General features: G+C 42.3%; 1 protein-coding gene across 1 annotated transcript in view; it reads right to left on the bottom strand.

Moving 5' to 3' along the window:
- The window catches only part of PTDSS2 (phosphatidylserine synthase 2), a 42971-nt gene that overhangs the window by 8053 nt on the left and 20711 nt on the right, over positions 1–14207 (bottom strand). Inside the window, exons 4-9 of the mRNA XM_075711906.1 lie at positions 9817–9884; positions 6722–6856; positions 5680–5730; positions 3010–3123; positions 1397–1515; positions 573–687 (exon numbers count right to left, since the gene is read on the bottom strand). Of these exons, the coding sequence (XP_075568021.1) occupies positions 573–687; positions 1397–1515; positions 3010–3123; positions 5680–5730; positions 6722–6856; positions 9817–9884 (602 nt within the window). The remainder of the gene's footprint in view (positions 1–572; positions 688–1396; positions 1516–3009; positions 3124–5679; positions 5731–6721; positions 6857–9816; positions 9885–14207) is intronic.

The following is a 14207-nucleotide window of genomic DNA, read 5'->3' as shown; positions in this document are numbered from 1 at the left end:
GGGGCAGCTACTGTACCTGAACTGGTCAAGCTGGACAGTGTTAGCACCATCACGTGCTACATGTTCAGTGAAACATTAAAAAAAAATCTAGGATAATTGATTATTTAAGTCTGTATAAAAATATTATCTGAGGCAAAACTGTGTGCTTCAGGAGCCATGCTGCTCAGAGCTAACATGTACAAGCCCGAGGCTTTGGTTACGGTCCTCCCCAGCTGTAATGTGATGTGTATCTGCTTAAGACTGAGAGAAACAAGCCACCTTCATCCAAAACCGATGGTTTTGGTAGCAGCAGTTACTTGCTGAATTATCTGTAGATCACAGTTCATATTGCTCACATTGCCAATCAACACTGTTCAGCAAGCAAGAACAAATATTTATGCAATGAATCTGTAAATGGTACCAGAGACACAGAAACAGACACCTTTTCTGCAGGATTCGGAAGCGATCTCTTCCAGCCTCAACTAAAGACACATCACCATGTCAGCGTTTCAGCCTAAGTTACCCTCGGACAGTTGGTTGAGTGTTACAAAACATTAAATCAAAGGATAGAGAAAAGACAAAAGTTTCCTTACTACAAAGATTATGCCACAAACTGCTAGCCATCTGCGTAAGCTGGATGCTGGCTTCCACTCAAATTTGACCCAGCTATATGGGGTGAACTGGAAGACAATTCTCTTCATTTTACCTCTGAAAAAAAGCAGAACACATTCTTGCAATTTTAAGAAACAGCACATAAGGGACATCTACTAACATTTCCATTTGAGACACCAATTCATGTATGCAAAATGCCTCTATTAACTCCATAAAAATTACTACTTAATGAGATTAACATTCTGAGTTAGAAGGCTGTTATTTGGACTATCATTTTAAACTTTAACATACTACACCCATTGTAGTAAGCAGTTCCTCAGTTCGCAAAGACACACTGCAGGAAAGGGTAGTTCATTACTGGTACAAGACTACAAGGAATTTGTCAAAATTTTAAGTTTCAGTGTCCCAGTTACTACGAAGTTCTGATTACTAGGGAATGCATTATTTGCACAAGGACCAAATATATCCTTGCTGTCAATGAGAGTATGATCCTGACTCGGATTCCTGCATCTCCTTTAACAATTTCATTAAATAAGCTCATTTCCACAAGGTGCCCTCCTTCCCAGACATCAGGCAATGCTCACAACAGACAGGTGTATTTTCAACAAGTTCATTTGCAAGTTAAATAAAACTCTCATAAACAAGCTTCCACGCAGTAGTACGTTACTAGATACTTGAGTCATCTAAACACACATGAATTCTTTAGTTCACGTTAACCCTGACCGAACAAGCCTTCAACAACCGAGATCTTTAACATCTCCGCACTGTGCTCCTGCTTGCGGAGTTACTTTCTACACCAACTTACTTGTATGTAGGAATGTTCCAAAGTCCTTGCCATTTGTATGTTTTCAAAGAAAGCCAAGACAGAGTCTTCATCCCACAGTAAATTCCTAATCCGTTACATAAGATCACATCCATTATCCACTGGAAGGAGAAAAACACAGTGATGCTGGAGAAGCAGCACTAAAGCTTGCACAAGGAAGACACTACAGGTACACATACTTGCAGACACACTCTCAGTCACGAGGATGGAACATCCCCAGAGAAGAGGTGCATGAACTGCCAGAAAGAATCTCAGCTGCCCAAGTCTACTCAAATAAAGCAAAAGTGCTCCACAAGTGATAGCTGCAGCTTCTCTTTTGCTGTATTAATTCTGCTACAGAAGAGACCTCTTCCCACTTACCATCAGCTCAACTCCACTCTGCTAAGTGAGAACTTTAGACTAAACACACCAAACAAAAAAATCTGAACATGTTCCTACGGACTGGATTTTACTATGCCCAATAACTTAACACAGTCTTTAAGCTCCAGGCTGCCTCCTAAAGAAATGACTTCTCTCCAGGCTCAAGATGTGAAAATAAACAAGTGATTTCTCCCCATGCTCTGTCTTACTGCCAAGCGTTAACTCTGGAGATGGAGCTCTTGAGCTGAAAAAAACCTGGCTGTCCTCCACATTCAAAGCAGCAGAGCACAGAGTGTTAATTTCATAAGAAGTTTTTTTGAAGGCAAAATAGCTTTGCTCAATGTCTTTATACATAATGCATTTACTTTCATAAATACAACCATGCAGCAAATCATCACAAGCTTGGGAAAGAGCTTGTACTGGAAGAATAAAAACAAGCCAAAATAACATAAGAACTGCAGCTGTGTGCCCTGAATGTAGATAATTCTGATCGCTCTGGTAACCAATTTACATTTCATAGGAAAATAAAAAATAATTTTAAAAAGTGTGTCACTAAGCTATAGAGCTTGTTTCTTCCATAGAGAAACGAGATCACAGTAGTCCCTCTGGCTTGACAAAATACACACAAGCAGTATTTTAGTGCAAGAGTGGTTACAGACTATCACGTGCAAAGACCATACAGCTTTTCAGGAAGGCCAAAACTTTATCTTTTAAAACCTTTTTATAAACCACACCAGAAATTCTAAACACAGTAATATTTACTGTTTTCAGAAAACAGTGAAGATAGGTTTGCACAGAAGGAAGAGCTGGACACAAATTGCACTGAGTCTGGTTTTGGTTTGGTTTTTTTTTAACAGGCAAAAAAAAAAAATCACTGAAACTTTATACACAAAATTTTACCTTTTTCTTAATAGCAGATTTTATTGTTTGTACCATCACCAAATATTTGAAATTGTTCAGGTAAAGCTTTAGATTCTTGCTCTGATGTGAAATGAACCAAAACAAATATTCAACCCTGTGCAATAGTTTGAAAACCCACAAAATTATACAAACAGTGACAAACATATTACAAACTCAACACGGAGAAGCACTGATGCTCCGGCACGGCAGTAGTCACGCATACACCTTTGGCCACGTGCACATGATATAATTTAGCTCTCACCACTTCCTACCCCCTCCCTTTAAAATATATACTTCCATTTCGACAAATACGTTACAATCTATGCAGTACATACGTGATCCCACCAACATTCGCTGAAGTTTGGAAGCTGGTGTTCCAGACTGTACTCCAGAAACTCGAACATTACACTGATGATCATACACATCCACCAGTCTCGAATCATCAATGTCTATATAAAGGGAGAAAAAGGTCTGTCAAATATCCAAAGTTGCGCAACATACTAAAAACCATTACAAAACTGAACACTTGCACACCAGACCGAGTAGAACCAGACACCACTTAACACTAATGCCCTTTAGAAATCTAAATAAGGAGAACTCCAGAGATACTGTAGAGACACTGCTCAGATTCAGTTTTGCAGCAGTGTATGGAAAAACTATGGCTTTTTCCTCATTTCAAAACAGATCACTTAAGGAATATGAGATTAACCCTTCCAGACTCTGAACGCAGAGGACACACATGGTGTGCTTTGTTTACCGGTTATTTCTACGGTTTAATATCTTGCCTCCAGTATCCAGAAAAGGATCAGGAAACTCATGACAATCTTATTTTTATCATGTGATAGTCTAGTAAAGCCAAATGCTCACAGGCCTCTAAACTTAGCAAGTATGCAGCACAACAGACAAGACAGACACTGAAGAGTACAGATGATGACATTAATACCATTACATGAAAGAATAAAGGCAGGCAAGATGGGATTCAGAAGGAATTTAGTTAAATGAATGGAATTACTTGGTGCTCGACCACCACAGGTAGCATCATCCTAACACTGCTCAAAAAAAGGCTTTTCAGAGCCTGCTTAACACAAACTTTTTGAGTCACCTGCACTAAATCTCAGCTCTGACTGTGCTGGGACACCTGAGTCTACTTTATATCAGCTATCAGCTTGCCAGGGTGAGCAATGAAAAGCAGCATCTTCCCCATTCAGCAATAAGGATTCAGCTGAGCTGCAGTCCTAGAACATACAAACCATCTCAGCCTACTGCCAAAACACGGGAAGAGATTTGAGATAACACCTTAGCTCCTATTTGTAAGTGGGTAACAGCAGAGAGAGCCTGCACACCTGGTCTGCTGTATCCTCAGCAGGGTGCCTAGGTGGAAGGTGGTAACCACACATGTGCTAGTAATGATTCTGCAAAAGTCAACTAGCTTGGTGTTGACCACCTCAACCAGAAGATGGAAAAATATAAGATATGCTTTATCACGTTAGTCGGACAACATGTGACCTAAACGCCTGCAAAGCAAACGGGGAGGCCCACAGTAATTTCTGATGAATAAGGCACATTCATTTTCAACATTGCCACTCTGGTGCTTTGAGATACAGCTTGAAAGAAGACAAGCCCAAATACAGCCTCCTCTCTGTTTATGAAGACAACACGCTCAACTTCCAGCTTTTTATAGAAAAATATGTTAACTGACAAATAAGAAATATAGCAGCCGGTTTCCTTCCAGCTTGGCAGCACAGAAACACCTTGCAGAGTACGCTGGGCTCTTCAAACCAGACTGCAGGTTGACAAGATGACACATCATCTCAAGCATTTCTGCAGAAACAGTCTCTTTAATAAAAACTAGGCTTCTTCCAGACCAAGACAGATAATAGCTTGACTGAGTGGACTGGCATATTGAATTCTATCCCATCCCAGTTCCTCAGGAACGTGTTACTACTCCCCTCATGTCTTGTTACCGGGCTCTCACTATTTAGGCATTTTTTTCCTCAGTATGACATTATTTGTAAAAATAAATACAGAGTGTAACTGAAATGCTATTTTTATATTTAAGTTTCTAATGTAATTCTCTTGGATAAAGAAGATCCCAGTTTCTCCAAATTTAAAATTCTGTATACTGATAGAGCAAGCCACAGACAAGCTGATCTGAAGTCAAAGTCTCCCCATGCCTAGCATACTCATCTTTTGGTTATGGGGGGGGGGGGGGGGTGGGGGGGGGAAGAAAACCAGAACAAACCAAAAACACTGATAGGAATACATCTGCACTTTTGAAAAGAAAAACCACCAGCTATAGCTTATTTTTAAAATGGCCTGAGCTTTTTCAGCTTATTATATATGGTGGTCTTGTAGGTAAAAACCAAACAAGGTCTGCAGGGCAAAATAAAGTTAGCTAGTAAGTTTGCTCAGGCTAAAAAAAAAGCTAATACTTAGACCAAAGCAATCAACAAAACATGTGCTGAATGTGTTCTGCCAGAGACAAGCACAACTGGAATTCCTTCCACAACTGGTTGACATTGACTAAAAAGTAGCAAGAATTAAACCACTACCCATTTAATGATTTAAAATCCGGATTTGGATGCCACTGGGAAAAGCCTGCCTTGGAATAGTAGTAGTATATCATCATGCATCTATGTCTGGCTAACAGTAGACTTTCACTGCCTTCTCTGAACGCTGTCGTCCCCATACTCTATATTCAAAGGTCATTCAAGAATTTATCTTACTACAGGAGTAAAGGTTTTTGCTTTTATTGATCTGACCTCAGAATGAATTATGGTGGAGGAGTGAGCTTGTCAATGTAAAGTTACTCTGGAAAGAAATGAGGTGACCTAACACGGTCAGGAGGGGGGAAAAAAAAAAAAAGCCTTTCATGTATTACAAACACTTAGTCTAGTTCACAGATGACTGCCTAATATAATTGATCACGAAGACTGGCATCACTAAAACAGAAGCAGTCAGGCTTTAAGAGTAGAATAGTACTGTAACAGAAGACCCATTCTTACTTTCAGGTACCAGCCAAAGAAGTGAGCAGGAACAAATCCATCCAGTTTGTCCTACAAACCAAGAAGAGAGTGTAGGTCACTTTGCACTACAAACAATAACCCATTAAGGCTTATTTTTTCCCCAATGCAGCAATAAACTTCAGTTGTTTCACATATAAATACTAGATGCATTTTATGAGCTTCTTTGTTCTCAAGTACAGTGAACAAACAAACAATTTTCAAAGCAAAGTCACAATTTTAAGGGGCAGAAACTGGAATTAGGATCGTATTGATAAAGCGGAGACTATCTTTTTAATGCTAAATGTCATGTTCCTTGCCTTCCAGGGGGACAGAAGCAGAAGACGTTCAAGCCAGGGCAAGAACATGCATTTCTTTATCAGACCCCCACCTTGTATCTAGCAGAGCTTCTTAAATCTTATCAGTCCTGCCACCATAAATCCCTGGGCAAAGAGTGCCCTTCCTCCTCCCAGTTTTGGTGCAAAACTAGAGCAGGACAGCTGTAATTGCTCTGTTACTCGGTTCCTGATGCACTGAAGACTTACACGGTAGACCCAAAGGATTCAGTGCTCCTTACAACACAAGCACTAGCAGCTCTATGCAATCAGGGAGTTGTAAATAATCAGGATTCCTTTGCCCTTAACCTGCCAGTTTCCGGTATTCAGAAAAGTGCAATTTATGGGTTGCTTGGCAACATGCAACTTTTGAACTTTGTGCCTCAAGGTGACTGCAAGTAGAAGATTCTTTAAGCACACAAACCCAAACTCCTGAGGGAAAAGGTTTACATCAATAATCTGAGAAACAAGGATTGTTAAACAGCTTTCTCTCTCCCCTGGGCAGTGTAATTAGGATACAAAGAGACACACCTCCACCCGATCGACAGGAAAGGTCAAGAGAAGAGAAATAAGAAAGCTAAAGAGTCAGTCATGACCTGTTCGCTCATTCAACGCTCAGAAAGACTCATGACTGCACGTTGAAGAGTGCCATTAAGCAAACTTTTACCAACAAACAGACTCATTAGCAAGTAACTTCATTTGCTCCTTACCCAGATGTTGTGAAATGGATCAGTTTCATTGCCAGGATCATAAATAAGGCAGTTTCCACCATAGTCTCTTTCCGGCAAAGGAACACCTAAATGTGGATCAATGTACTTCATGAACTGCCTGCCATCCTGTACCGTCTGCAAAAGGAACACAAGCCCCACGTTTCCCTCTTATTAAGTATTAATACACAGAAAAGTACAAAGATAATGAAAATCAACATTGTATCCTCAAATGGGTGGGTTTTTTTCCAAATGTGTTGCAGAACAAATCTTGAAATATATCCAAGACCTCAAAGCAGCACACAGCATACGTACCTGACTTTCTGGGCCTCCTGTGCTAAATATTAAGGGAAAAAAAATGACTACAGAATGAAGTGAAGGTGAAAAATCAGAGATCTTTAACTGCATTTCCTAAGCCACTCCTCCACGCCCCTCCTCGAGCCCAGCACTCGAACTGGCACACAACTCATCCTTCCCACCGACCCTGCTGCCCCTCCTCTCCCCTCCTTGGGCTTGGTGAAGAGGAAGCAGCCCGTAACTCAGGAGAGGCTCGTTCAATGACTGCAGCTCCTGCGCGAGTGACCTCTTGGTTTCCTCGAACGCAAGGATCCAGCGGCACCTCAAACGTGCAGCTCGAAAGACAGCACACGCAGACACCAGCGGACTGAGCACGCCGATTACGCGCGCCGTCAGCAGGCTCAGTCGCCCACGCGTGCTCAGCTCTCTTCAGCTACAGAAAGGGAACTGCACCGCGTTTCATGGCAGGAAGAAATCAGTGCAGCTCGTTGGACAGTCGTTTCAAATGAGGTCCCATTAGCAGCACAGGTAATAAACTTGAAGCAAACAGCAAGGAAGAAATTACCAAAATATTAGCTAGAAACAGTGAGCAAAACTTCAACTAATTTTCTATTAACTCACACATTTGCCGAGTAAGTACTTCCCAATGAAGCTGCTCACTGTTGTGGTCAGTGTTTTACAACAGAAGCAACGTAACATCTCCGACGGACTAGCAGACAGCAAAAGCGGGGCAAGGCCAAAATTAGTTAATAGCAATAATAATAATAAAATTATAGAATAAAACCACTAAAGTCACATTAAGACAAGTTTCAACTGTGAGCGAGCTTGTATTTGCTTTTAAGGAAGTTTAGTCACCTACAGATTCAGCATAATTTTAACGTTATTTAAACCTGTGCAAAGTAATAATGTATTTTTAGTAAAGAGCTGAGCAACACTAGTGAGTGTCCTTAACAACCAAATGGCTGGTAACAACATACCGTCAGAGGAAAGCAAAGCAACTCCAGGCTTTTCTATTAGAATTCAGAACTATGACAGTACTATCAAATAAAAATTAAACATATTATTCAGTCTGACTGCAGCTAGTCAGGAGTATCATTTCCAAGGATGCCTGGAGAAAAACCAGGGTGACATGGAACAGTAAGAACATAAGAATCAATTGGAACTGGGTAAGTATTCCTCAGCGGTGAGGAATAACAACAAAAAAAGACAGACCTGTTCCTGGCTGTGGAAGGGTCAGAACTCCACTCCCTCCAAGCAGGACAGGCAGCCTGCGAGAAACCCTACCGAGACATCAGGGCCCTGCGGAAGGGTTTACACGGAACCCCCAAGTTATGTCAACGGGGCAGCTGTTTACTGATCTACTGCGGACACATTCCAGCTGCCCACTGAAACCAGCCAGGCAAACAAACAAACAAAAAACCCCCAAAACAAAACCCCAAAAGGACAGTTTTGTGTTAAGAAACTTGGCACTGGCCTTTGGGGAGGCTGCAGGAAAGCCAAGCAGAACAAGAAATGCTGGAGTCAAAGGAAATCTTTGATTAGCTGCAAAGGGTTTGATCAATATTAAAAACTTGTGTGCAAAGCAAATGCCCTACTCCAACAGAAGACGGATGACAGATCCCGACACCTCTGAATTCCAGCCCAACTTCTTCAAGTTCACTTGGTCTCTAGAAGCAAAACTTTTAAAAAAAAAAAAGTTCCTCATCCTTTCATCTAAAATGATTTTTTAAAGCTACCCGATGAGTATGTGATGGTACTTGCACAACCCTTTTAAAATACGGAGCGCCAAACGTTACTAAGACGTCAGCAAGAAGGACCTGTCTGAAAACGAACCACTGGGGACCCTAATCGGAACCCGAATCTGAGAAGTAGCCAGTGTCCGACAGAACAGGCCAGTCACCTCTCCTGGCTTAATATCGCAACATTTGCTTGTGGTTTCAGATCACACGGCTGCCCGAGATGACTGCGATCACTGGACTGCGTAACTGAGGAAAGGTGGTGAGTCTCCTTCAAAGTCTCAGGCTCTTTCTTGGCACTCAGACTTGATCTGCAGTGATGTAAGTAGACATATAGGAACACAATGGCTTTGTCAATAGCGTCAGGTTTACTCTTCCTGCTTATCTCAAAATACTTTACCTCAACTGCTGCATTTCTGAGAAGTCACAGAATTGTAAAAGCCAGGGGAAAATGCTCAGTTTACTGAAGGACGAGAATACATTAAAAAAGAACGTGCTTTATTTGGAAGTACTGACGGCATGTCTTTCTAGAAAAAACATCATCCTCAGTTTGCTGCCACTACACAAAGTCGTGCATGACATTTCGGTTTATCGCAAAAAAAAAAAATGTTCAAAGCACTTATCATCCATGGTAGAAAGTATTTCAAAAGATTAAACGAGATGAATTCACTCCGCAATCTGTAGGATCTAAGAAACTAACGGCTGGTACACAAGTTCAGCAAGTCACATCAAGCCCAGCAGAGCAGAGGCTAAACATCAGCAGCACCAACTCCTGATCGTTTGAGCTAAGCAACAACTCTGGCTTCTTACCAACTCGTTTAAGAACGCTTCACTGCGCTGCGTAACCTGGGCTGAGACTAACTGGAGGTTAGACAACAAGGTGAAATGTTTTTGTAATATTACAATTTTTCCTCAACCTAGAAGTCTTATTAAATAGCGCAGTGATTTGATTTCACAAAAATGAAGAGCATCTCCTGTAGTCAACGAGAATCCTGAAGAACACCACAAAGGATTTTATATCCACATTAAACTGGCATTTAGTAACTAGAGGTCTAAGTTACTTACCTGAAAGAGTATAAAGATGAGGAAGAGCTCATACACAACGCTGACACACAGCCAAAACCGCCAGTAAGCTACAGAAACAGACAAGTGGGATGTTAGCAAGCTTTCAAGCACAACAGCAGTCAATTATTCATTTACTGTAATGTAACTAAACATTTCAAGAAGGGATGCTCCCACCAAGAAATTATAAAGCCCAGTATTCAAGTAACATGTTCACCATCCTTCCTAAAGAGTACAACCAGAAAGGCTCTTTAACTGCCAGACAGGCTGCTGTGTAGACTTGCCGGAATTGCTCAGGCCATAACCTGGGTCTGTGAGAACGGGCCAGGATCCCTAAGAACGCTGCAACCCAATGAACTAAATATTTAAGAATTAGAAGGAAAGATACACACCACTTGCAATGCTTTCTAGCAGTCCTTGGAAGAGAACTATATCCTTCCTGAACTGATCGCATTTCTTTCTCCACGATCTCGCGGAACCTGAGCTGTCCAACTTTGGTTTTCTCAGCCGTATCGCGGCTAACGCGCTTTGCCAACTTCTACCTATGTGCTGCTAAACCAGACAAGAATAAGCCCGGCAGGAGGAACCACTGCTTTCACCTTTGTAAGCCCATCTTCTTCCCTGAAGACAAGATTGTTTCCTCAAGGGGCAGAAAGGGTGGTCAAGAATTGGAAGAGGCTGCCCAGAGAGGTGGTGGAGTCCCCATCCCTGGAAGCGTTCAAAAAACGGGCAGAGGTGGCACTTGGGGACATGGTTTAGTCTAGTCTACCCTTGATTGGTTTAGTGTGGACTTGGTAGTGTAGGTTAATGGTTGGACTGGATGATCTTAAAGGGCTTTTCCAACCTAAACGATTCTAGGATTCTATGATTCAGAAAGCATTTCAAAATACCAAAGATATTTTGACTTTTTTAGGAATTAAATAAAAAAGGTACCAAAGGTTTAGCAGGTGCTAGATGCAAGACCTATGAGATCATCTGCAACTCTTCATAATGAGAGAAACATCATGCGAAACTCCACTGCTTCAGAGTCTGCAGTCATTCCTCACCCTCCAGCATGCCTGGTTACAGAGCTTCTCACGCTGAAGCAACACCTGAATCTAAAGGGCACACAAGTTAAAGTATTTGTACACTTCCAGTTCCATCACTGTCCCCTCAGTTCTTCTGAAAGACTCATTCCTCAGGTGGTAGGCTCTCTGACCACCCTGGGTACAAGCTTTGTGGTCCACGGCTTGCACTCGTGCTCCTCATTCACCCTACTCCACCCAGAGACTGGTTTGGCCTCTATTCCGTAAGGATTTCTGGACTCTGAAATCTCATCCAGCGCTTTTGTTAACTCCTACACCGGAGGAAGCAGGTTAATGCAGAGCCAGTATGTGCACAGACTGCTCCAGCATTTTTTCCTAACGACATCCAAAAACTCACACAAGGAATTCGGCAAAACTTGACTCGTTGCCAGCGGATATTTAAATCTCTCAGTAGCACCACGCACTAATCACTCTGGAATGATTTTAATAGACTTTCCTTCAGGTGTTTCCTGTTTACACTTACAAAAGAGAGCTCTCCATCCAGGGTTACATCTAGGTGATAGTTAGAATTGGGCTGGGGCAAAGAGGAATCAAGACAGTCGCTCCTACGGTTGAGGGGAGACAAGCTGTTCCACCTGCATGAACATGGTTTGCCATGAAATGAAAAACCCAAAAACCTTCAGGCCTGATTTGGGCATTTATCTCTATTAACTCCAAGGCAACTGAGGTATGTTAATGCTTAAAAGCAGGACCACGACATAAATAATGCAAGAACTAAACATAAACTCCAAGCTTGCAAACATACTTGTCAGCTCTAGAGCCTGAAATCAACTAGCCACGGTGTTGCAGAGCTTGTTTGCCCCCTGAAACAAAGATAAATGTCTTTGCCCAATCCAGCCTCAAGTAGAAAAAAAAATTTTTTAAAAAATCCACATTTTTAAAAGAAGTCTCTGACAGCCTGCTTCCAACACCATCATCAAAATAGACTGAAATGTGAGAAGGTGTGACCTGTTTTCAGCAAAAACATTAATTTCATCAAAATGGCCTACTTTACAGTTCCAGGGAAAAAAATAATTAAGCAGGTGTGGCCTGGATAACAGGAAGTTCAGAGCTCTGTAACTGCTTTCACCGGTAATTGGAACTTTTAAGATTTTTACTTAAAGTCTACAAACATAATTTCTTAATTATGCAATACAATGAAGCGTCTTCTTAGGGGTCAGTCATTAAAACCCCCAAACAAACCTCTGAACACACGTTATCAGGCGGGTTTGCCCCTTGGTCTCCTTGAGGGAAGGAGAAGCGGAGTTGCAATACCCAGTGCCTCTTGTGCGGCTCCTCACGCAAGAGTTGTAGAAACCATTACTTGAGACTGCCGTCCTTCCCTCAGATCTGATTAACTTCAAACCCACGGGCAAGCTTCACTCGGAAGGACCGACGAGAGCGTGCGTGCACCCTCTTGTCTTTCTAGAATGCAGCTTAGGAAAAAAAAACGAGCAGAAACATCCTCATCAATCAAAGGATTGTTCGGAAGAGAGGAACCTCTGCCCAAACCGGCACCTGTGCTGCTGAAAAATACTTCTGCCTTCTGAATGCCAGTCTGCAGGATAGAAATACAGTGGTGACTTTTTTAAGTGATTAAAAAAAAAATCGGTTTGTGTTTGATGAGGTGTTTTCTATCCTTTCCTATAATGACTGCATCCCTTGAAGAGCAAGCACTATGTTCGTGCCAGAAGAAAGAATTAACCTTCACTAACACTTCTCCCACAAGAACTGAGCATTGCTTCCTTCAAACATCACCTTCAGACTATAAGCCTTAAAAATACTGAGTCTTTTCTGACCTGTAAAGCCTTGTATGACAGATTTTACGCTACTCACAGACATAAATGTGGCAGACTAGTTCTGAAACTGATGCACAAATAGTTCAGAAAGCAGAAAAATCTAAATCCTTATCTGAGCTTTTGCTCTCCTAGATACGCAGGGTTCTGGCAACAGATGATCTGCGGCTGCGGAATGTGCTCAGCAGTACTTCATAATAAAAAAATAAGATCTGGTTATAATTTAGCATGCTTTCTCCCCGGCTGCCATAAGTACCCAAGAGGTTTTGAAGACCACTTTACACCTGTACATGTACAGCAGAAACAGGATGGTTTCACAGCTGTACAAGTGTCGCGTTCTCTCTCTCCCTGGACTGGCCACAGCTTTAGCTATAGTTATTTTTGTCATACCTCCAATATTTGTTTTCCTTAAATGCACTTGTCACCATGACCTTCCCTCGAATTAGGACTATCTTCCTGATTAAGTAGGCTTCAGCTAATCATTTCCATACCTGATAATTTAGCGATTACTGTGCTCAAGCACTGAACCGTTGCCATTGCAGGGAGACTCGCGAGCACAAGTGAACACTGAGCAGGAGAGCACTGCCTGGCTGGGTGCACAGCCAGCCTTACCCCTGTTTATCAACAGAGGCTCGAGTTTAGCCTATGCCACCTGAAAGGGTGCATGAGTAAAGGAAAAAAAATTCAAAGTTATTTGCCCAGGCAAGGCATAGAGCTGCTGAGCGGGTGGAGGCTATGAAGCGCTCATCAGAAGTTGCACCGGACTTGAGCAGGGAGAAGGGTCTGGTCTGAGCAGCCGCATGAGCCTGGGCCAGCGTATGCCTGCTCGGATTACTGCTCAGGGGTACGGCTTTTCCATAGCAAGCTCAAGTTCAAAAGCACCACCCGTGACCAGAGCTGCAATGCCTAGGAGGTGGGACATCCGAGAGAGTAATAGAGGCAGGCGAGCCCCGCGGACTAGTCCTAGCGCTGCGTGGGCAATTTTGTATTTCTAAATGCAATGCCTGAACACATTAAATGCTACGTTAAGACAGAAAAATAGGAGTTAAAAGCTCAGCTTGTCCAAACCCCTACAGTCATTTATTCCACCCAGTCAGTGAAAAAGCAGCCAGTTAGTACCACTATCCCAATAGCCCAATACAGCTGTGCAAAACCAGTGGCGATTCCTGAATTGTTAAAGGAGTTGTCAGAAAGGGGCAGATCACGTACTATTCCCTGGATGAAGTTCTAATGAAAGGATTTCTTCCTTGCAGCATTACAAGGCAGCCAGCTGCTCCATCCCGCTTCGCCAGCAGCCTGCTCTGCCCGTGCCGTCTCCCCAGGGACAGGGACAGAAGAGATCCCGCTCCTGCCTGCTCATTTCTAGCTACGCCAGCCCTCTAGCCCATGGCTTAGTTAAGAACTCGATACTTGCCAAACCGCTTGTGCCGTCAGGTGCGATGTATGAAGTCAAAGCAAGTGTTGGCAAAGGTTGGGAATATTAAAAGCTATTTCTTAGGGCATTAGTAACTGTCATGGAAAATTTCTTTAAAAT

The sequence above is a fragment of the Pelecanus crispus genome, chromosome 6 (genome assembly GCF_030463565.1).
Source record: "Pelecanus crispus isolate bPelCri1 chromosome 6, bPelCri1.pri, whole genome shotgun sequence".
Classification (NCBI taxonomy): Eukaryota; Metazoa; Chordata; class Aves; order Pelecaniformes; family Pelecanidae; genus Pelecanus; species Pelecanus crispus.
The sequence above is the reverse complement of the archived record's forward strand: the minus strand, read 5'-3'. Positions and strand labels throughout refer to the sequence as shown.